The 23621-nt window shown below is 36.4% G+C and overlaps 1 protein-coding gene across 3 annotated transcripts in view; it reads left to right on the top strand.

The window, feature by feature from the left end:
• LOC113055487 (ERC protein 2-like) overlaps positions 1–15419 on the top strand; it is a 43135-nt gene extending 27716 nt beyond the window's left edge. For 2 of the 3 annotated variants that reach the window (XM_026221839.1, XM_026221838.1), the window contains 12 exons: positions 31–168; positions 638–778; positions 866–1006; positions 3035–3070; positions 4283–4485; positions 9518–9529; positions 10399–10519; positions 10679–10839; positions 10986–11133; positions 12705–13421; positions 15116–15179; positions 15287–15419. In XM_026221839.1, coding sequence (XP_026077624.1) covers positions 31–168; positions 638–778; positions 866–1006; positions 3035–3070; positions 4283–4485; positions 9518–9529; positions 10399–10519; positions 10679–10839; positions 10986–11133; positions 12705–13421; positions 15116–15142 — 1845 coding nt within the window. In that variant the 3' untranslated portion in view covers positions 15143–15179; positions 15287–15419. The remainder of the gene's footprint in view (positions 1–30; positions 169–637; positions 779–865; positions 1007–3034; positions 3071–4282; positions 4486–9517; positions 9530–10398; positions 10520–10678; positions 10840–10985; positions 11134–12704; positions 13422–15115; positions 15180–15286) is intronic. The other variant, XM_026221840.1, reaches the window with a different exon arrangement.
• Positions 15420–23621: the final 8202 nt, after the last annotated feature.

The raw sequence follows: 23621 nt of genomic DNA, 5'->3' as shown, positions 1-23621 counted from the left end.
ACACGTTTTTATCTTCTTGCTCTCTCTCAGATTGAGAACCTTCAGGAGCAGCTGAGGGATAAAGATAAACAGCTCGGGAATCTAAAGGACAGGGTCAAGTCTCTCCAGACGGACTCCAGCAACACTGATACTGCCCTCGTCACGCTAGAGGAAGCCCTGTCCGAGAAGGTGCCACAAATCGTCCCAAACAAGTGGAAATGAACATTTAGGACAGAAGCACATCAAATTAGAGCTACCTCATGTTATATATGCTAATTTAAGTTGACACATTTCACTATAAATTAAGTTCCAAGTTCGAAAAATTGCCTTTGATAACAGGCTGTGTAAGACATTTTCACAGTATTGTACACCTAGGAAATAAATCGTGCCTGCTGATAGCATTGTTTATTTGCATGCACTGTGGACATGCAAATAAACATGCAAATAAACCATGCAAAACATGGCCAAAAAAAGAATGTATTAAATACAGCACATTTCTCAGCAACTTTATGGCAATATTTGTGAATTTACCCCCAAACTGTGAAGAATGAAGACATTTACAGACATTTATTTACAAACCTTGAGTGTTAGGGAAGGGGAAAATGTTTTAGCATGCTCAATTAGCCGCGAGTTCAGGTGCAATGTGTTTTTGTCACAGGAGCGAATTATCGAGCGCCTGAAAGAGCAAAGGGAGAGGGAAGACCGAGAGAGAATGGAGGAGGTGGACTCATATAAAAAAGAGAATAAAGACCTGAAAGAGAAGGTGAACTCTTTACAAGTGGAGCTAACAGAGAAAGAGGTGCGTCAGTGACTGTGATTGCGTGTGTGACTTGTTTCAGTTGCGTTTCTGGGAGGTTTTGATTTTCTTCTCTTGCTCTTCCTCCAGTCGAGTCTCATAGATTTAAAAGAACACGCCTCCTCGCTGGCCTCGTCAGGTCTCAAGAAAGACTCCAAACTCAAGTCCCTTGAGATCGCAATCGAGCAGAAGAAAGAGGAATGCAGTAAACTGGAGACACAGTTACAAAAGGTATGATTTTTCTTCTTCATTTGCTATTGGACGTTTTACAATTTCTGGATTATCCGCATCAGTTGAATCAGAAATTCAGATTAACAGAAATAGTTGTTCCTCTGTGTGTCAACTCCAGGATATGCTGACAGTTCATATCATTCACAAGTTTAAGGTCATTTCAAAAGTTAAGTTTAAGCAACAAGGCACTAAATAGTTCAAAAGTGAGAATAAAGACTTTTTCATTGTTCAAAAAAATGAAATGTTGTTCTTTTGAACGTTCTATTCTTTAAAGAATTCCTTAAAAATATTTAAAAAATAACAACTGATTTTAACATTGTTAACAATAAGACATTTTTCTTGATGAGCTCATCAGTACTGATGCTGAAAATTCCGCTTTGTCATAGAAATAAATTACATTTTAAAATATATTCAAATAGAAAATAGTTGTTTTATTTTGCAAAAAAAATTCACAACGTTAAGATTTTACTGTAATATTCATTGTTTTTAATCAAGTAAATGCATAAGAGACTTCTTTCAAAATGTTAAAGGGGTCATATGATGTTTTTTTAAAGATCATTATTTTGTGTATTTGGTGTAACAGAATATGTTGACATGCTTTAATGTTCAAAAAACACATCCTCAAATCTTCAAATCCTGTAGATTATTGTAGGTCCTCTATTCCCCGCCCCTCTCAAACTCGTCGTTTTCTACAAAGTCCCTACTTCCAACTGACCTAGTGCATTGTGATTGGCCGAACACCGCAATCTCTCTCTCTCTCTCTCTCTCTCTCTCACACACACACACACATGTGCGACTCGCAAAACTGCGGATTTGAACAGTCAATAGCTAATAATTAAACTAATAACAAAAAAAATACTTAAAGTAGCTGATCCAGAAGCACCAGGTTGTCATGGCAAAGTCAGGATGTCCTCCTCTCCTAGGTTCACGAAACAGTCGTCCATAAAATGCGTTGCTGTTCTGTTGTAAGTAATCTTAAAGATTCTTAAATGCATTCAGAAGGCCAAATAAAGTGCTTTGCTTCCACCTAGATACACACACATCTTCCTGACATGACTGCTTCAACGCTAACTGTAGATACTGAAACCACGGCTTCTTTCTTTGCGTGAACATTTGGGCAGCATTACGCAAATATTTCCACATAGTGATGTAGAGATGTTGGGGTGTGTTGTAATGACATGTTTTAGGGGGGCATGGTAGAGTCTTAACTTTGATAAAGAATATCTCTTTGGATTTGAGACTTTAGTCTTTGCAACTTTACAGATATTCTTTATGCACCAAGAGCTTGTAACACTATAACACTGAAATCGCATCATATGACCACTTTAAAATTCAAATTTCATTTTTTTATTTTTTTATTTCACATAAGTTTTGAATGGTAGTGTATGTATTATAAGCATAACAATATTTTGGAAAAAATTATTTTTAAAAGACTGAAACATTTGGTGCAAAGGAGTTCATGTGCTCAATGTCAGAAATTTGCTGATTTGATTGACAGTGCAAAGGGTTTTTTTCTGTTTCTGTTGATTTTGCATGAATCCCAGGTTTTCTCTGTGGTCTCACTGTATATATTTTGGCAGGATACTCTAGGAATATCTACCTTTTTAAAACCCATATCAATCAACCTTTAATTTTCCCCACTTAAATTATGCCAGTTTTTTCAATGAATGTATTTTCTCTTAATGTTCACCCATTTTAGAGGGCATCGTGGGAACTGTATAAAAGTGTTTATGAGATGTTTCTGTCTTTGTCTAAATACTCGTATTTGACAGTAGCTGCGTCTTAAAACCTAGTGAATTGCCTACTTACAGTAAATAGCATTTTTGGATGCCGGGGGCACACAAAATATTTGAAATGTGACTGTGATGATCAGAAATGTGTTGCTCTCTGGTTGTTTATATTCTCCTGTGTCGAACATTATCATTATCCTGAAAGAAGAGCTAATGATAAAGCTTGTGCTGTGCTGTCCCTTCATCCTCCTCCTCCTCCTCCTCCTCATATCCCATGATTCCCTCCTTTGCAATGTAGCAAGCAGAGCAGCTGTTCAGTCAAATGAACAATCCCGTAAGTGTCTCTCTGGATCTGTACTAGTACACATTGAAAACATGAGGACACTATACTCTTAGTTTCTTTCTTTACCCAAAACTTGTAAAGATATGCAAATAATTCAACATATGCTGCATTATAGAAAGAAGGGGTTATAATTTATGGTCTGATGAACTTTATAGTTCAGGAACAATATATAATATGTATATTAGGTAGGTACAGCTTTTCATAATTATGTTAAATGTCATGTAAAAATATTTGGACATCTGGTTGTTTTTGGAGGTTGTTGCAGTTGTAGGTTATTTGGGTTTTTGCATATAGAGAAATATAAATAATTTAATGTGTAGTAAATTGTGCATTACAAAAATTTAATTTGAGTAGTAATTATTTTGTTTTATTTTATTATTTTTCAGCCAAAATTTATTTGGTGCAATACAGATCTTTTCAGAATCTTGGATATGAATCCTGTTTACTATTCATAAATGATTGTTTTTATCATATAAACTGTACGTAGTGACAACAATGAGATGAAACCAACAGGATTAAAACAGATTTAAATGGGATTCAAGGGCATTCTGTGAAATGTTGAAAAACTGTATTGTTTCCTCATGCTTCCAATGTTTCCTTGAAGTTAATACCAAGATAATTGAACACGCATATGTCTGAAAGCAAACGCATTGCAAAGAACCTTACCACTGAACCATGGAGCTAAAATCCACATTTGCATGTTGCGTTGCATGTTCCTCTGTCTTGTGAGTTTAATTCCTCTCATGTTATGTGAACATTTTGAGAATCTGCTGTGTCACCTTTGATCTAACTTTTGGTTTTATGACCACATTATTATCACATTATCGCTTTCTTAGATTTTGTATTGTGTGTGATCCATTGTGCATTCATTTTCAATGTGCAGATTGTGTTTCAGAGTGCTTACAGTGTATTATTAATGAAGCAAGGCTGCATTTGAATATTGCAAAGAAAATTATGCGTAACTGCAGCTTCCTTAGTTTTACAGTATGACACGATCCCCTATATTTAGTTTTAACTGCAACAAGTCAAAGAAGCACATTTGATCTTTGGGATTTATGCATTTAAAGCTTGGCTAATCCCCTGTAGTCTGCAATACTGGTGAATGTGTTGCTGGGAATCTTTCTTCATGAATTGATTTTGATTGACTGAGACTGGGTTTTTAACTGGTTTCTATTGGGATGCCTTCCAATCATCCTCATACAGAAGGCTCATGAAGTGGAGGTGCAGCAAAGCTCACGGGGGAACCCTGAATATGTGGACCGGGTCAAACTTCTGGAAAAGGAGGTGTCTTTCTACAAAGAAGAGTCCAGTAAATCCCAGGCCGAGGTCGAGAGGTTGCTGGAGATTCTGAGAGAGGTGGAGACAGAGAAAAACGACAAGGATAAGAAGATCGCAGAACTGGAAAGGTGAGAAAAAGTAACTTTTTTTTGCGTTCTTAATGCTTTTGGAAGTGTGATGTTGAGCATTTAAATCACATTGGCACTACCAGTTAAAGTTGTTATATTTAATTTTTTTGCATAAAATTTATGATTTGGAAAAGCATTTGATCTAATACTTGAAATTAGTTTTGTAGAAAAACATAATTTGTGACTTTGTACATTCATTGTAGTATATGCTGTATGAATGTATTACAAAATAATTGTATTTAATGCATCTAAAGCATACATGTGCATACCGTATAATATAATAAATGCATAGAAATAAATATATATAATAAACAATTTAATGTGTTTGGCCAGATAATTATGCAAGCATTTCTTTACAAAAGAAAATATTTAATTTAAAAAAAAGTATTAATTAACAAATGATTTTGGCCATGAAGTGTGATGGTTTTTCCACTATGATATAATTATAATTATTATTATTATTATTATTATTTTTACTTTAGTGTTATTTAAATGTTCTTCTAAAATGTTAAATGTAGTATTAATAGACAATGAATAAAGATGTCCAAACATTCCTTTGTAGTGTAAATATTGCAATTCAGGTGAATTTTATAGGATTTGACGAGCTGAAAATGATTTTTGATGCCTGCATGAGTTTCATAATGCAGCATCAGGACTGATCTCTGGTTTTGCTGATATCTCGGGCTTTGACAGCATCTCCTCACAGTTTCTACTGTACTTAATATCAAATTCTGCTAGGGTATAACATCAAAATGCTGATGTCAAGAGCCGTTTGTGCTCTCAGAGCTGGTCATCTTCTAGAGATGAAATATGATGATGATTGCAAATATTTATGCTGTTTACTGAAATCATGCATTCATGAGGTCATCAGTATTCTGTGTGTTTCTGACATGTTCTGAATATTGATATTGAGCTTGTGTTTGGTGGTTGTGAATTGCCTTCTCTTCATATGCTGCGATGACTGTTATTGACAAATCTGTGTGTGGCATGTTCATATACAACTGCCTTCATATTGCTTTTCTCTTCTTCTAAATTCTTATGTTTAGTTATTGTTGTCTAATTTATCAGGTCCATGCTAGTCATACGTTCAGGTTGTACATCATCTGAAATGGGCATTCACACTAACAGCAATTTCAAAGTGACTGTAATTGATTGAGATATGACACAACACAATTGTGATTAAACAAGCATTAATACAATTATTGGACAATACTAAATATGACTCATTTCTCAAACTCTATTTATATAATATATATAACGAAAAACATTGACTAGCCATAGTAGAAATGATCAGCATTCCAAATGAGTTTGATTTATGCATTTATGATGCATTATGCAGTACTGCAGTTTGTGCTTTATATGCACTTTTTTCCCTTTTATTAATACATTTCCTGTCAGTATGAAGAGCCCTAGGAATAGAGCATCAGGCACTAAGTTCAGTTCCTCGTAGGTTCTTCAGCTCCCGCTCAAAGTCTCGTAGCTTTTTCTCGGTTGACGTGCTCATGCTTTAGTGTTAATGTGGTTTAATTAACCATGTGTATTTCTATTCTGTTTTGTTTACCGTCTCGCCAACTCTTTCTCTGTTCTGTTTGTTGGTCTTTCTCTTTTTCTGACCTTCTTCCCTTCCTCCTGTTCTTCCACGTTCCTCCATCTTCTGTCAAAAAACACAAATTTCTTGTTTAAAATTTCTTGTCCATCCTTTCCTATCCTGCCTCTCCTATGCATTTCTCTCATTGGCTCCTCAATTTCAACATCTATCTGTCTGTCTATCTATCTATCTATCTATCTATCTATCTATCTATCTATCTATCTATCTATCTATCTATCTATCTATCTATCTATCTATCTATCTATCTATCTATCTATCTATCTATCTATCTATCTATCTATCTATCTATCTATCTATCTATCTTCATTCATGTTAACTCCATCCATAAACCTCCATCCATAACTTCATAACTCATACCCTCTTCACTGTGGCCCAGTCCCCCTCCCACCGCTGCCCGCCCCGCGCCCCGCCCTGGTGGCAGAGCCCCCTCTGACCCTCCCCCCTCTGTGTCCGCTGCCCCCCAGCAGATCGGGGGCATGGTGTGGGACTTCCTGGGAAAGTGAGTGCTCTGTACTGGCACCACGGCTCGGCTGCATTTATCTGTCTGCAACTGTGTGCATGCTTGATGCCCCTGTCGCAGCGCTGTCTCTCATTCACTGGTTTTTCTTAAAAAAAAATTGTGTTCTTTATAATGTGGGAAATATGTGCCAGATTGCATTGATGTAAAAAAAAAAAGTGGATTGAGACAGCTCAGAAAATAATATGTGTGTATAATGTGTTTTGTGGTTGTGTATGCCGTTTCTTGTGCATGTGTAGACTCTGTTCCAAGCCCTAGTGAGATGCCTCGCTAACCAAGATGGAGCCTCACAAGTGGTTGATTAAGAAAAACTATAAAAAAGTTTCTAAGTGGGCAACAATTCAGTCATAAAAAAACATTGCTCATGAAACCTTTTTAATGCTAACATTTGATTTTAAGAGAGTCTGATGCTGCATGTTGCCAATATAACATTAGATATGAAAAAGTATTTTCTGCATTATTGAATAAAATATGATTATAAAATTAAATTATAAAATTTCTCTCATTTGCCATTTTGATCTAGTTGCAGTTTGGGTCAGTAGTTTTAATTTTAGTTTTAACAAATAGTTTTAATAGAGTGTTATTCAGCAAGGATGCTTTAAATTGGTCAAAAGTGACAGTAAAGACATTAAAAAAGTTACAGAAGATTTCTATTTCAAATAAATGCTGTTCTTTTGAACTTTCTATTGATCCAAAAATACTGAAAAAAAAAATGTTCCCACAAAAATATACATTTCTGCATTAGTATTAATGCTGTTTCTTGAGCAGCAAATCGTGATCATGTAAAGTAATAATAATTCTGCATTATCATCAATGAAATAAGTTACATTTTAAAACATATTCTAATAAAAAATACATTTTACATTTATTGTTTACTGTATTTTTGATTAAATGAATGCAGCCTTGTTGAGAATAAGAGATTTTTTCCATAAACATAATCCCATAACCCCAAACTTTAGTATGAATGATAGAAATGAATACATTTAATGCTATACCATAACTACGTACAGTACATATCTTATATATTGCTGTCTGCAGACTTCCTTTTGGAAGTGATGCCTAAATGATGTTGCCTCTAGGTAGGGAACTCACTAGGCTTTGGAACTGTGCTAATGTATACATCAAACAGAGTGCAGTTTTCCTTTTATGATTATGTCTGTTCTATAAGAGTTTTTATATTATTATTTTATTTTATTTTATTTATTTTTTGTATCTGGAATAGTAACTACAGAATGTGAAAATTCTCACAGCTTTAATCGAAATGATTCCTCAGTTTCAGCACAGTCATTTTTGATAACTGCACACTTGAAATATCTGTTGTGTTGATGTTGGCATGGCAACATGCATGTTGATGTGTATTCATTCTCTAAAAATACACCAAGATTAAAGGGATCGTTCACCTAAAAAATAAAAACTCTGTCATTAATTACTCACCCTCATGTCAGCAGGCTGATTTGCGTTCTACCATGAAGTACAAAAGGAGACGTTGATGGCTGTTCATACCAACGACAACTATTTTAACTATAAAATAAAGTTTTAATAATCATTCTGCTTTTATAAAAATAGGGAGGTTCACACCACAGCTAGAACATGGTAACGAAAAATATAGTTGGAATCACTTTCAGAAGGATTTTTGTCAAGTTTATGAATGATTAAAATCACTGACAGCCAATCAGAATCCATCCTGCTTCAAAGAACTCGAGTATTTAAAGTGGCAGACAACAAAACTGCAGCTCAAGCTTATTATAAACAGAACATTATAATCTTTTGGTGTGCATGCTGATATTGTTATCATTATTTTCTTTGTTGTTGGTGTGAACGGACCTTTGGACAAAATATTCTGTCAGAAAGTGAATAAGAACTTTTGAACTCCAAAAACTGAAATGTAATCTCAGTAGTTTGTACGAATGGCTTGTGCATTATATTCCAAGTCTTCTCAAGTCATGCAATGGATTATTAGTGTAAGGATAACATTAGTAAAATCAATAAATCACACTTCCTGCTGTCTACTGAAGAAAGAAAACCATGCATGTTCAAAACTACATGCGGGTCAGTAAATCGCAACATTATTTTCATTCTTATGTGAACTATTCTTAAAACTATAAATTCAATTATACAGTGGTTTTCACATAGATCTGTTGACTAATGCTATTTTTAGGAATCTTGGTGTATTTTTTTCCATCCTGCTTATATGACATGTTAAATTGTTCTGCAGTTGTTACTCTACTTCGCACACAAACGCTTTAATGATCTCTGTGCTTTCTGCTTGGTGTTTCTGGCACACAAGGGCTCTGACAATAAGCAGAGCCTTTTTCCTGACCCTTGAACATTCATTTCACATCACATGTAATCTTTCTGCTTCCTAACACGATCTCTCCTCCCTTCCTTCTCACTCTTCTGAATGATCCTCTCCATCCCCTCCCACCTCAGCCTGCGAAAACCCCTCAAAGCGGCCGTCTCATTGGCCTACATGAGACATTCTGCAGCTTTTCAGGCTCTGTTTTGATCTTTGAATGAGCCTGGGGTGCTTTAGTTAGGGTCTAGTGTTCCTCAAGTAGGTTTGCACCCTCATGCCTGAGCGCTCGTGCCCTGTTTGCCACCCCGTGCGATCCCTCACTGTGGCCCAGCTGGTTGAGTTGCTGCATGTTGGCGCTCTCACGGGCCCATGCAGATCTGGACTCAGTGGCTTATCCACTGAATGATGATTTGAGATGATCCTGTTGTGCATCCTGCCTTGCTGACCTCAGGAGCGTTTTAATGCGCTCCTAGGTTCTCATTTGACTCTTTCTAGCTGTTTTCTGTTTTGTGTCGATTAATTCTGAAGTTTTATTTCTCCTTTCCTTCCTGTTTGCTGTGTTGTGGCTTCTCTTCTCTTCTTTCCCGCTCCTGCCCTTCCTGTATCTTAGTCTTACGCCTAGGTAAGTTGGTTGTTCCCCAGGGTTTCACCCTCCCTTGTGAGCAATAACCAAGCGTGTTTTGTTCATGTGATGTTAGAAATAGAACTATTTTTCCTTTTGTTGTCACGGTTGTGAGTCATATTTCATGGTGATGTTGTGTTGTGTTGTTATTTGCACTTAATAATCACACATACAGTGACCGCAAAATTGTATTTGGACACTTAAAACACACTCAGTCAGAATATCATTGCATTATATAATGAAAACCAACTGGCTTTTGCAAACAAATTGTGTGTTTTGAGTGGTTGCATTGAAATCCAATACTATTTTTCCAGTATAAGTTTCTAAACCATTCCTTAATCAAGAAACATTTACATGAGAAGCAAATTGACATATAAAAAAAATTATGATTTAAGAATAAATTAACTTGACATTTTTCATAATTTTTTTTTCTTCCAAAAAGCAACACTTCAAGGGATACTCCACCCAAAATATTTATATATTTTATCACCATTTTCCCTGTACGACTTTCTTTGTTCCGTGGAACATATAACAAGATTCTTTGAAGAATGTTTGTAAACAAACTGTTTTGGTTCCCATTGACTTCCATTATATGCACAAAGAAATACAATTTAAGTCAAAGGGAACCAAAACTGTGGTTAAAATTATTCATGAGATCTTACAATGCATTACAAAGCATAATTAATGCATTAAAACTACATTTGTAGTGCATAATATATAAAGACTTGTTAGAGTGTTAGAGATATTTGTACTGGAAAACAGGACAAAAATGCGATATGATCATTTGTTTGGTTCATTATATCATGTTTAGTTAAATAGGGTTGCTAACAAATTCAGATATTTAGGTGAAACTCTGTATGTTTTGTAAGGCAAACCAAGGATCAAAATAAAAAGGGCCCAGGCATCAAGCTTGGTCCTCAGATGGACAAGAAAGGCCCTGGGAATATCTTGCAAGATCAACGTAAGGATAATCCAATGGACAACCCAAAGGTTTGTGTTTTTTATTTTTTTATTTTATTTGGTGGCTTTAAATTTCTACATAAATAAATTGAAAAAAAAAAATGAAATTTCTACATCAATAAATAGAAAACAAGAAAAACAAAAAAAATTCTTACTATTGTCTTGCACACATTTTTCTTTATTTCCCAGATGGAGGAGCTGATGAATGTTTTGGAGAAGACGAGGCAGGAGTTGGAAGCCACTAAGCAGCGTCTGTCCTCCACCCAACAGTCTCTGGCTGAGAGAGACGGCCATCTGACCAACCTCCGACAGGAGCGCAGAAAACAGCTCGAGGAAATCTTGGAGATGAAGTAAGAATCTTTGCGATCAGACTCTGTTCCTTCATACAACACAACCTTCAATATTTGATACCTATGATGTCTTTAGTCTGTGTTCCATTTCTTGAAAGTTGCTCACTGTACATTCATACATATCTGAGACTGTCTGTTCCCCTCAGACAACAGGCTCTGCTCGCTGCTATCAGTGAGAAGGATGCTAACATCGCTTTGCTAGAGCTCTCCTCCTCCAATAAGAAGAAAACTCAAGAGGAGGTGCTGGCCCTGAAACGAGAGAAAGACAGACTGATGCATCAGCTCAAACAACAGGTCAGTTCATTTCTCTACTCAGAAACCCATTTAATTACACCTACAGTAGTATTAAGATATTGTAGAGTGAAGATATTATACATTTTTCACAGATGTTGAAAGTTTTATTGCAATATATTTATAGTATTTTTATTTCATGACTACAAAATCATATTAATTATTATTTCAAAGTCATAATGAATTGGTCAAATATATTGGAAATATGACCTATGAATATCAAGGGGAAAGATTTTTCTTAAAGCAAGGCAATTTATTCTTATTTACACATTCTAAAACATAAATAAACATACAATACACACATCTATTATACAGCATGAACATCAAACCATTCAACATTAAAAAAAAACAGTGAGGTTCCAACAACAACTTACTGAGCAGCATTCTGCAGAAAAGCCTGGGAGAAGAGATGAGTCTTTAAAAGAGACTTAAATGAGACAAATGTGGAGACAGTTCTTATGTGCCAAGGCAAACTGTTCAAAAGCTTTGTGGCAGACACTGCAAGTGCATGGTCCCCTCACAGGTCACATCCCCACCTAGAAACAATCAGGAGTTTCTGGTCAAATCAGAAAGATAGGATGATGCAAGTCCATGTAAAGATTCAAAATCAAACAGCAGAATTTTAAAATCAATCCTATAACGGACCGGTAACCAATTTTAAAGATGACAAAATGGAAGTAATATGGTCCTGTTTCCGAGAAGTTGTCAACAATCTAGCAGCAGCATTCTGGACAATCTGCAATCCTCAGAATGTGGACTGACTAATCCCTACATACAGGGAATTACAGTAGTCCAGGCAAGAAGCAGGCATCACTCTTTCAAAATCACAAAATGAAAAAATAACAAGACCTTTGTCAATGTACTTACTTGAAGAAGAAAAAACTGATCAGACAACACCAATAATCTGTGTTTACCAAAAATAGACCCAACTGGAAGCATGTACAATGAAAACAAAATAAGTCCCAAAATGGACCCCTGAGGGATCCCACATGTAAGAGAGGCCTACGATTATATAAATTCACCCAGGGTAACTGAAAAGCTCCTATTGGTTAGATAGGACTTAAACCAGTTTAAAACAGTGCCACGAATCCCTACAAACCATTTAAGTCATGAAATAAGTATTTCATGGTCTTTGGTGTCAAAGGCTGCACTAAGGTCTATTAACACCAAAAGTGCAGCATCACAGAGTCTGCAGTTAGCAAAACATTGTTGAGAACTTTGAGAACTTGTTAAGACAGGACTGGAGGAAGGTGTAAGCATGGTGCATCTCTATTTTTAACTTCAGAGAGATGTTTTCTCAAAATGTGGCCAAATCAACTTACAACTATCAAGGAACGAGTCAAAGAAAGTATTAGAAAATCTTCTGTATGTACTCTGAGGCATGTAGCATGTAACCTGATACCTTGTAAACTCAGCTTTATTTTCTGGTGATCTGTGCTTCATTGACTCCTGAAAATGGAGTAAATGCAAACTGATTACATTTGTAGAAGCACATTTTGTATTTTTCCATTCTGTGAACTTCTGAGAATCTATATCAAAAATATGTTGCTTGTGTCTTCTTTTTATCCATTTAGACACAGAGCAGGATGAAACTGATTGCCGACAACTACGAGGATGACCATTTTCACCCTCACGCTCCACCTCCCCACATGCAACCTCCAAACCTTCATCCTCAACCCCAACCCCAGCCACCGTACACGCAACCCCAACACCCCCACCAGCCTCCATACCCACATGCGCCCCATCCCCAACACCCACAGCCCCCCCACCACCCTCAACACCCTCAACAGCCTCAACACCCTCAACACCCTCAACAGCCTCAACACCCTCAACATCCTCAACACCCTCAACACCCTCAACAGCCTCAACATCCTCAACACCCTCAACACCCTCAACAGCCTCAACATCCTCAACACCCTCAACAGCCTCAACACCCTCAACACCCTCAACATCCTCAACACCCGCAGCACCCACAGCACCCACAGCAGCCTCAATACACCCACCTGCAACACCCCCAGCATCCTCAACAGCCAGGCCCACACCAGCACCCACCTAGACCCCAACCACCCCACCCTCAACACCCTCATCCCGGGGTCCCTCCGCAACAGCACCCCCACGGACCTCCAACTCAGCAGGGCCCCCACCCTCAGCCCATGCCACACCCACAGCAGCACCCCCATCACCCACCGCACCCTGGCCTGCAGGGCCCACACCCTCGACATCCTCCACCACACCATCGGGGTCCAGGCCGTGGACCACCTCATCCCGGACACCGATCTGCCCCAGACCAGGTTTTTATGTTAACTTGACTATACTACAAAGTTTGTGTCTGCACCTATTCTAATCTAACTAATAAGCTAAATTAGTGTATATTTGTTTTTCCTACTTCCTGCTGTTCATCATATGACTGTTTCCATAAACTTTGCAGTAGAGACCTGCACTCCCGCAGGATTACCGTGAGACCCGGTAGTGGTTTGTGAATGTTGATGAGTGTTTATGCTGGAATGTTGTGGCTAGGCGACACAGAACATTCATGTAAATTTCATGGATGTACTGATAAAAATCTATTTAGACTACTTTTATTCTGGCTTTTGCGGGTGAGAGCGGGACAAACATGAATGTTGCGGTGTGCGAGTGCGGGACAGAATCCTGTGGGAGTGGGACTGAAAAATCCATCCCACGCAGGTCTCTACTTAGCAGTTCTTCTATCTAATCTGCATCACATGAAATTCAATACTTGCTTCTTACTAATTTTGAGGTGCTGGTTCCAAAAATAGTGCCTGCTTTGCTTGAGCATGTCACACATTTTTTCTCAAAATTTGAAAAACTGCCACAACGACATGATTCCCATTTTTCTCTGAGCCCTGTTACAACTATTTGTTAGAATCTGTTGGAAGCTGTTTTTCAAATGTATGATGATTCTAAAGATATGCTTAATCCTAATTTCAACTATTTCATTCCTTTGCAGATTGTAAATTACTATAAATTATACATTTTAAATATTTATTTTTGTTATTGTAAGAAAAAGAAAAAAAAAACTCTTGACATGTTGCTGCTTTTATTTTAATAGGAGTATGAAAGCTTACAGTATATATATATATATATATATATATATATATATAGACATTTGAAAAAATAATTATGATATTTTTTAATCATCAAAGTTAGGGAATCTTAGGCCTTTTGTGTTAACCAAAAAAAAAATAAAAAATACCAAAAATACCAATGCATGTTTGGTTTGCAATGCGTGTTTTGACCCCGTTGAAAAGACCAGATTAATCAGTTGTATTTTTAGTTTTGGCTGCTGGTATGCTGGTTACCAGTATGGGGTGTGCTGGATATTCCCTGCCACGCCTAATCAAAAATTTTAGTCAACAAAACCACATTAGCCACATTTTACTACCAACTTGGTCAGTGTTTATCCACCAATTGAACCTGTTCTGACCAGCATAAAATAGTGAGTATGGCCAGCCACATCATGATATAAATCACATTTTGTAATATAAAAATCAGTCAGGAGTCTGGCATTGTTTTTGCATGTGAAAATGCAAATATTTGAGACCTTCAAAAGGAGGCAAGATTAAATAAATATGTTTTTTTTAAATAATCTGTAAAATAAATATTAAAATATAAAAAAGTGTTATTTTAGTATTATTTATATTCAATTATAGTATTGTTATTAAGCTGCCACAACATTTCAGATTTTTTAATATGTTTGGTTACGTTTTTCTTCGATTGTTAAAATTTTATCAATTCATTTTATTTAATCTAATTTAAATAGTTTTAGTTAAAGGCAACAACACTTACTGAAATCAAATTATAATAGATGGTTGGTCTTTTCAGCAGGCAATGGACTTCTATATAATCTACCTGTTGCTCACTGTAATACAGTCACTTAATTTCCTAATCTAAATACCTTTAACTCATCTAATTCTCCTCATTTCATGCTGACCTCTGGATATCTGGATGCATTTTGGGCTCAAAGGATGACGAAGAAGGAATTTGGGCATAACTATTTCCAAACCAAAGCAATTATGTTGTTTTATGGGGTGAGATCTTGATGACTGATGTTTTTCTGGTTCAAAATTAGATTTTGTAGAAAAACTTGATTTTCCAAACAGTAGGTTGATGATTCTATTTATTATTATGTTCTCAGACAATTCAGTCACTAAAGGAGGAGCACAGCTATGCCATACTACATTGTTCACCTGGCCAGTCTTTACCTACAGTCAGATGCATTCTTTTGGATGGGCCACACTTATTTCCATGCATTGAGGAAAGAGGCGGAGCATTAGTAGGAGTGGGAGGGCCAAAGCTGGAGATGACCACCTGAGCAGGTAAATACTGTCAACAAAAGTACTAACACTTTATTTGCTTTATTTTTTTATTTATACATTTCATATCATACAGTACACTCTTGTTTATGGTCAGTAAGATCGATAAAAATGTAATCAAAATTAATATAAATTAATATATTGAGCAATTGCACATTCAATTAATAAAAAGTTACTAGCTGTTAATATTAAAAAAATATTAATATCAGTGTTTTCAATTTTTTTTAAACAAAATATATAATTACTAAGCAGCATAACTATTTTCAACATTGATAATAATAAGAAATGTTTCTTGAGCAGCAATTTAATCAGATTTTTTTCTGAAGGATCATGTGATGTTGACGGTTGGAGTAATAATGCTGGCAATTCAGCTTTGCATCACAAGAATAAATTATATTTTAAAATACGTTTAAATAAAAAAAATAGTTTTTTAAATTGTGATAACATTTCACAGTATCACTGTTTTTAATGTGTCTGTGATCAAATAACTGTAGAGTTATTAAGAGCTTCTTTCAGAAACATAGCCTCTCTTAAAGATAATTATTCCATTTTGTTGTTGTAGTTTTTTCAGATGCTAAAAAATATACATATATGGAGAGGAGGTCTGGACTGAACAGGAAAACAGTCACTTGCTGGTGCAGTTCTTTTTCTAAAGACATTTGCCTTGAAGACTCTCTCAGCTCAGTCAACACTAGATGAGACACTGCAGCTGCTCCTTGTCGCCCTTGGTTTCTACATGCAACCAGTGCATGCATCCAGCTGGCCCCGCCCCTTCTCAACATTGCCTCGCCCACTCTCATCTAGCTCCACCTCTTCAATGAGGCAACAAGTCAGCCTGCATACTTTCAAGCCTTGATTCTGTCAGCCTTGGTCATTAAAACAAAATTCTTTATGTTTTATTATATGTGCTATACACACATGTACTTTGGTTTAAGTATGCACTATGATATGGATGCCTGTGCCACATTTAGTCTTCACCGTTGTTGTTTTTTAGTGTGTATTGGACCTAATAGAGGTAGTTCCTGTCACGTCTTTAGCATTACCTCAGTTGATACTCAGAGGTAGTCTACTCTATGCAGAGTTCATTCGATTATAACGCACATAACATACACCACACTGACAAGAATTTGCCCTTTCTTTTGGCTTGTGCTCCTCTCCAATCCCCAAGCCTGGTCTGCATGGAAGCTCTCATGCACCTGTGCACCTCCACCCCTTACAACAGGGAACATTTCTAATGGTGCTTCAACTGGTGCTCAGGCCCAAAAGAGATGGAGACAGCCATGGCTACGTTCGTTTTGGACATCAGCTGATCTGTCACATTCCCTGCATTCTTGGCGCCAAGTTTTTTGGAAGATAATTGAGAAGTTCTCCCAAGCTACTGCTGTAGGTCGTAGCATTGATGAATTTGTCAAGACATCTGTTGATTAGGCCAGTCAAACCTGTGTGTCCCATAAAGGGAATGTCCTTCTCCTTTAATGAACCACCCCACCATGTACCGGCGGAGCTACCGCCAAATTCTCGTAACGTCTTAACATGGTGGCGAGTGCCTCTTTATAAATAGATAGTAGATATATAGATAGAGAAATACTAGCTAAATAAATTGTGTTTACTGTGGTCAGACTATTGTGTCATAAATCAAAGTAAACATGTTTGAGTTGTGTGTGTTATTGTCTGTTTGGCCCTCACAGTGCTCTCATTACAAGATCTTGGCACTGGGGTCTATGCAAAAAAAGAATGAAAAATGTCTTTTGCAGTATCTTCAGCTAGAAAAAGTGTTGTGTAGAATATTGCACCTCACAAAAAGAACAAGAGAACAAAAGATCAAAGAGCAATGAGATCTGAAGTCAACTTCTGCAGTGCAGTGGACTGAAACTTACTTGAGGGTTAAAGGGATAGCTAGCCTTCAGTTGCTGGTCCCCATTGACTTACATGACTTACGTGAAAAAAGTAAGTCAGAGGGTAACGGAAGCTGAATGTGAACTATCTCTGTAAGCTGTGTTCACACTGAAAGTGAACTGGAGTTAATTTTCAATGGGTTTGGGTGACTTGAGGAGGATTTCAACGATGTCATTGTGAACATGTCTAAAGGGATAGTCCACCCAAAAAATGAAAATTCTGTCATTATTTACTCTCTCTTGTCTCGTTCCAAACATGTAGGACTGGCTTTCCTCTGTTGAACAGTTTCGGTTCCCAGTGACTTCCATTGTATGGTCAAAAAATATAATGGAAGTCAAAGGGAACCAAAACTGTTCGCTTACCAACATTCTTAAAAATATCTTATTTTTGCGTTCAGCTTAATAAAGAAACTCATACAGGTTTGGAACAGCAAAAGGAGGAGTAAATGACAATTTTTTTTTTTATTATTTTTTTTTTAACAGTTAAGAAACATCAGCATATTTTTCAAGATTACATTGAAATGACTTGGATATGTTAACAGTTATGTCTTGCATTGTCTTGTGTCATTTCACTGCTGTTATCTGTAGTTGTGAAGTTCACATTTGGACTTTGGTGAAGCACAAAATATAGCCAAGATCTGACTGTTAAAACAACCTGTCCATGCTTCCATGTTGCATTTCAAGGCGCCTTCACATTAGTTCCAGAACCTCAGTTATCTCTATTCTGGAACACCATCCGTAAGCTGCGTTCACAAAGTGTCAAAATTACCACAGTTAAAATATTCTGTTCTGAGTAGTTTGTGTATTTGAGCTAAAAAATGATCCATTTCTATGCCAAAACTCAAATCTTGATGAACAAAGAAAGTGCATTGTGCAACTAAATCTGAAACAATATCACATGAAACCTATTTAAAGCAACTGTGTGTAGTTTTGTGTATTTCCATGACTTTGGAGTTAACAGTTAAGTGAGTGGAATTCAGTAGACATGCATTTGTTGCTGCCAAAAAGCAATCTGCCCTCTTTGAAGAGCTTCTACACCCTCTCACCAAACTTACTCCCAGAACAGACATTGAAAGTAACAGAATCTGTTAGCCTTTGGAAGACAGTGTACCATAAGAGTGATTTTAAAGCTCATAGTTAAAGGTAATAAACAAAAAGTACTCACAGAGTTGCTTTAGTGTTAAGATTTTAGTCATTATGAATATGGTGCAAGAGTAGGTTACAAGTCAGAAATGTCACGGTAATTCTGTCATGATGTGAACGCATCACCGTCGCTGTGCTCCTGTTTCTTTCTTGAACATTTTACTGTAGTGGTTGGTGAACACGGATCCAGAATATGTCCACCGTGTGAATACTGCCCCGTCTTGGATGTTTCTGAGTCCAGTTTCAAACACCAGAAGAGTGTTTGATCCTATATACTAATATTTATGTCTGTCTGTCTGTTGTGCAAGTCTATAACTGTACTATTAGGCAAAGCAAGAGGACAAAAAAGACGTCAGACTTTACCTTCTCGGAGACATATTGCAGTCCTCCACCTTCAGGACCTTTTATTTTTAAATACTTGAAGTAGGAGGCTAATCTCCTGCCTTGGGATGAGATATATAAAATAGAACAAAGAAAAAAAGAGAAATGTTGACTTATGTGGTGATGCATGATTATGTACATTATGTGCCAACTCTAGGCTGTGGTGAAGAGTTATATTAGACTAAAGGTCTAATAGATCTAGAGAAATTATTAATAATGTAAGAAAGAAAAAAGTTTCAGCCCTGCTGGGTCTTTAGAACTATAACGTATGTCAAAGGGCCGAAATAAAGAGAAGAAAAATTAAGATTTGTCTTTATATTTATATTTATATTTGTTGTGTGCCAGTTGCATTGTTTCTTTTATTTTATGATGTCAAAAAAAAAAAAAAAAATACAAATCTCTGGATGATACAAACCACTGTGACAAATGCCAGAAAATAAATAGTATAATTCTTAAAGCATTTATTTTTACTTTTTTAAGATATTCATTTATGTTATGTTTTTTTATGGTCCATGCTTTTTTGAATATGTCAGTTTTGGACTGTAAAATTTGTACATGGAATAAGTTTAAATTAGTTTTTTTTTTTCTGTACAGCAGTGCAAACAAGTCCAATGTGAGTGTCAGCATGCTGAATGATACCGTGTGAACGTGGGGTTCAGTTTCCCATGGTGCATCAGTTGTCACAGATGAGATGCATTGGCATCATGATGGTGTAATGTGTTTGAGAATGGTGTGTCCTCACCTACATCTTCCCACCTACTGCAAGTGGATTGCCCGTGTTACAAAATAACAGCGTTCGCATGTTTTCGGGGTTCAGATCTGAGACGCTAAAGAGTGTGGGATATGCTTGCATGATTGTGTCTGTGTATGCAAATAGGATTGTTACAGGGTGTGAATGCTGTGTGCGTGTTAGAGGAAGTTAGTGGAGCGAGAGACTGGGGTGTTCGGTGTGAAATCTGTGTCATGTTCAATGTTTTTAAACCCTGTTGGACTTTCCTCAACCTCCTGGATATTTATATTGTACGTGTTGTAATCCCCCCAACTATTCTTGAGTGTCAGTCGGCTTGTTTATTTCCATTGAATAAGAGTGACTTTCTTTCTGAGATATGTTCTGTTTCATTTAAAAACAAATAAAAGTTTATTAGTTGAAGTCCAACAAGTGTCTTATGGTTTTCTCATACGAATACATTATATATTGCTATTACATTACATACGCAACTATTCAGTAAGTTCTTTATATATTTATGAGAACATCCTTTATGCAAAGTAAAACCACTGTAATTGAAAGCTTCTTGTGGCTTTATTTTTAAATTGCCTCACAAAAATGTTGCTAATAGCAGCTTCCTTGGGCCATTTCTGTGCATATAGCGTCATATCATGGAGTAAGGAATGGACCAGCTCAAAAAGTAGCAGACTTCATAAACAGCACTGCAAATAACTTTGCAGGGTCCTTTGCATTTATCTCCCTTTCAAGATGGAATCTATCACTGGGTCGCTCTTATCAGAGAGCCAGTACCCAGCCATGCCCGCAATCTGCCCCCATGAAGATAGAGGTGAACGCCAAATGCCCTTTAACTGCCAATGTGGCCAATGCACACAGTACAACACCGAAAAACATCTGCTGAAGAACCTCTATTTCATCCTCCTGAATGTCATCAAAAATACCCTTTTTTTCAGAAGCTGAGGAGAGAGACGGGAAGATATCAGTAAATTCAGAAACATCCAGAAATGCATTTTGCATTGCATTATTTGATTTAGATATTTAAAAGATATAAATTATGATATTTAAATATCATTTTAATTACATAAAAACACCTTGTGACAAAAAGTGTACACACACATGGTGGAAATCAAAATTAGAGAACAACCTAAATTTCCTAAAGTTTTTTTTTTTTAGTGTGTAAATCCAAATTTTTTTTGGATCAAAATTAGATTAACACTTACAGATACTGTACCTCCAAGTGATTGGTGTTAAACTGGCACCTAATGTTTTTTATTATTATTATTACTATATGACAAATCCTATTTAACTGGTAGAATTCCTCCAATTTGCAAGATGGCAGGTCGCTTTAAGGTGACTGAATGCGACAGGAGGTTGTCCAGATGAAAGCCAAAGGGACGAGACCCTTTCAGCCACTGCAAGAGAATCTGCTCATATACCAAATCTGTGATTTCAAGAATATTGCAGCTTTGGGAATGACGCTAGTTCATTCAAGTCCCCCAGAAAGCCAGGTTAGAGAAATGCACGAGAAGACTGGATCATTTGTAGACTATCAATGCAGAATCGGTTCAACACTGCAGCTGGAATTGCTATCAAGTTCAGCGATAAACAGTACGGATCTGTCTCAGCATATTTAAGAGAAGTCAGACTGAAAGCACACTCTGCAGTGACCAAGCTTTTAGACTCTAGACTCACCTTTACTGGGGAACATGTTGTGTGGAGAGAAAAGAAATTGTCCAAAGTTCACTTTAGCGATGAGAGCAAGTTTAATTTATGATGTTTCTGATTGGAAACATTTGATTTGGCATCGAACTGGAGAAAGACTGAACCAAAAGTGTGTAAAGAAGTCAGTGAAAGGTGCTGGAGGAAGTGTTATTGTTTTGGGGATGGAAGGTGAATGCATAATGACATAATAACATGCACTGATGAATTATATACAGAAAGACATTAAAGAAAATAAGTTCAGTTTCATATTTACGTTTTACTTTCGTTTAACAGTATGTTGCCTCTCAAGACAATAAAGCTGCAGAACAGGTTTAACAACTCAAGAACAAAACTTCTCACATATTATGGAACAAGCACAACACACTGAGTTATACAAAGCTGCAACTTGTGTCCTGTTGCAATAAATGTAATTCAGCCTTTTAAGTGTTTGAAGGGTTTTATAGTTAACTAAACTCAAACCATTAGAAAAAGACATTTTGATTACACACACACACACACACACACACACACACACACACACATATATATATATATATATATATATATATATATATATATATATATATATATATATATATATACGCAATGGATACTCAATGATACTAAAATAACACTTGAACACAGACTCTCTTATTTATTATGTGTGTGAATGAAACTGAAATGCTGTGTTCCAGCTCACCTGCTGTCTGGCCCCTCTCACATTTCACTTTTGCGTGTGTGACCCACTCCACACTGACAGTGAAAACAGCCTTCTGTATTCACACAGAACACTGACACCAGGACAGGCCAACACCTCCTCGGCACACTCGTCTATATCTGCAGGAGAAACAAAACACAGTCTGCAGACTAAATATACATGAAATGCAAATAGAAAAAAGATGAGATAGAGAGATAAGATTAACACTAAGATTATAAAACAAATAGAAAAAAAAATGTTTGTTTGCAAAATATTAAATATTTATTGGAAAAAAAATGTAATTAGTTCCATGTTTTGTTGTTGTTGTGGTTAACATTCTTGGTGGAATGCTTCTTAAAGCCACAAGATGGAACCATCTCATGCAGAAGATCTTATTTGTATCATAACATAAGAGATTAATTTTTCTGTTCATGTGTGTTTAGTAGCTTGATAGAACAGTAGCAAATTCCCAAACAAAATGATAATATATTTTAAATGAATTAATCCATCTATAAATAGTGTGGCAATCAAGATTAAGGAACTTTCCTACAGTGATTCAGTTAAACAAAAATCTAAGAATCAGTTTATAAAAGTAAATAAAACAAAATAACTTAGAAACAGAACTTCACTTAAAATAAAAAATAGAACGTACTTAGAAGTCAAACTTTATTAAAAATGGCTGTTAATTTTTACATTTAGAATGCTGATGTTTGTCAGGCCATTGTTTGCATAATTCAGCCAACAAGAATCCTGATGACACATTTTCAGCTGACAAAAACATTCAAGAAATCTGTTCTCAAATTTCCTAAAAATACTTCCTTCTGTCTACAGCTGCATTGTCTTTACCCAGCAACAAGGAACAATCTCAGAATCTTGGCTAACAATCTGGCAAAGTTACTTCAAAGTTACTTCTAAGCAGCTCTCTCTCCACCTCTCTCTCCACAGCTCTCTCTCCACTTCTAAACAGCTCTCTCTCCTTCAATACCACGACTTAGGTGCCCTTGAGCAAGGCATCGAACCCCCAACTGCTCCCCGGGCGCCGCAGCATAAATGGCTGCCCACTGCTCCGGGTGTGTGCTCACAGTGTGTGTGTGTGTGTGTGTGTGTTCACTGCTCTGTGTGTGTGCATTTCGGATGGGTTAAATGCAGAGCACAAATTCTTTTTAAACTACAAACAAACGCTTCTCCATTGATATCAATAGAATGTTCAATTAGAGTTATCTGGTTTTTGAATAATGTTCTCAAAACAATAGCACCAAAACATTATTTATACGTAATTCCTGGATTGTTTAACTGTATTTCTGAAAATTTTCCGCTGGACATTCTTCTAACGTTTTTCAAATGTTTTCAGCATGTTCAGAGAACACTCGAAACTAACGTTTCCATAATGTTTGCGAAATGAACAAATGGATTATTCCCTTAACATTTACATAACCAATAAATAAAGAAATGATTATTATTAATAATAAATTTATTAATTTAATAAATTAATAAAAATTAAAGGTTCAGAGAACATTCAGAAATAATGTTTTCGTAGCTTGAGGAGAACATTGCATTCATAAGAGCCATGGGTGCTGAAGCAGTACGTGTTGTCGGGACACTGATCCAGAGTACCA

Source organism: Carassius auratus, chromosome 36, assembly GCF_003368295.1.
Source record: "Carassius auratus strain Wakin chromosome 36, ASM336829v1, whole genome shotgun sequence".
Lineage (NCBI taxonomy): Eukaryota > Metazoa > Chordata > Actinopteri > Cypriniformes > Cyprinidae > Carassius > Carassius auratus.
This window is presented reverse-complemented; position numbering and strand designations above follow the sequence as displayed.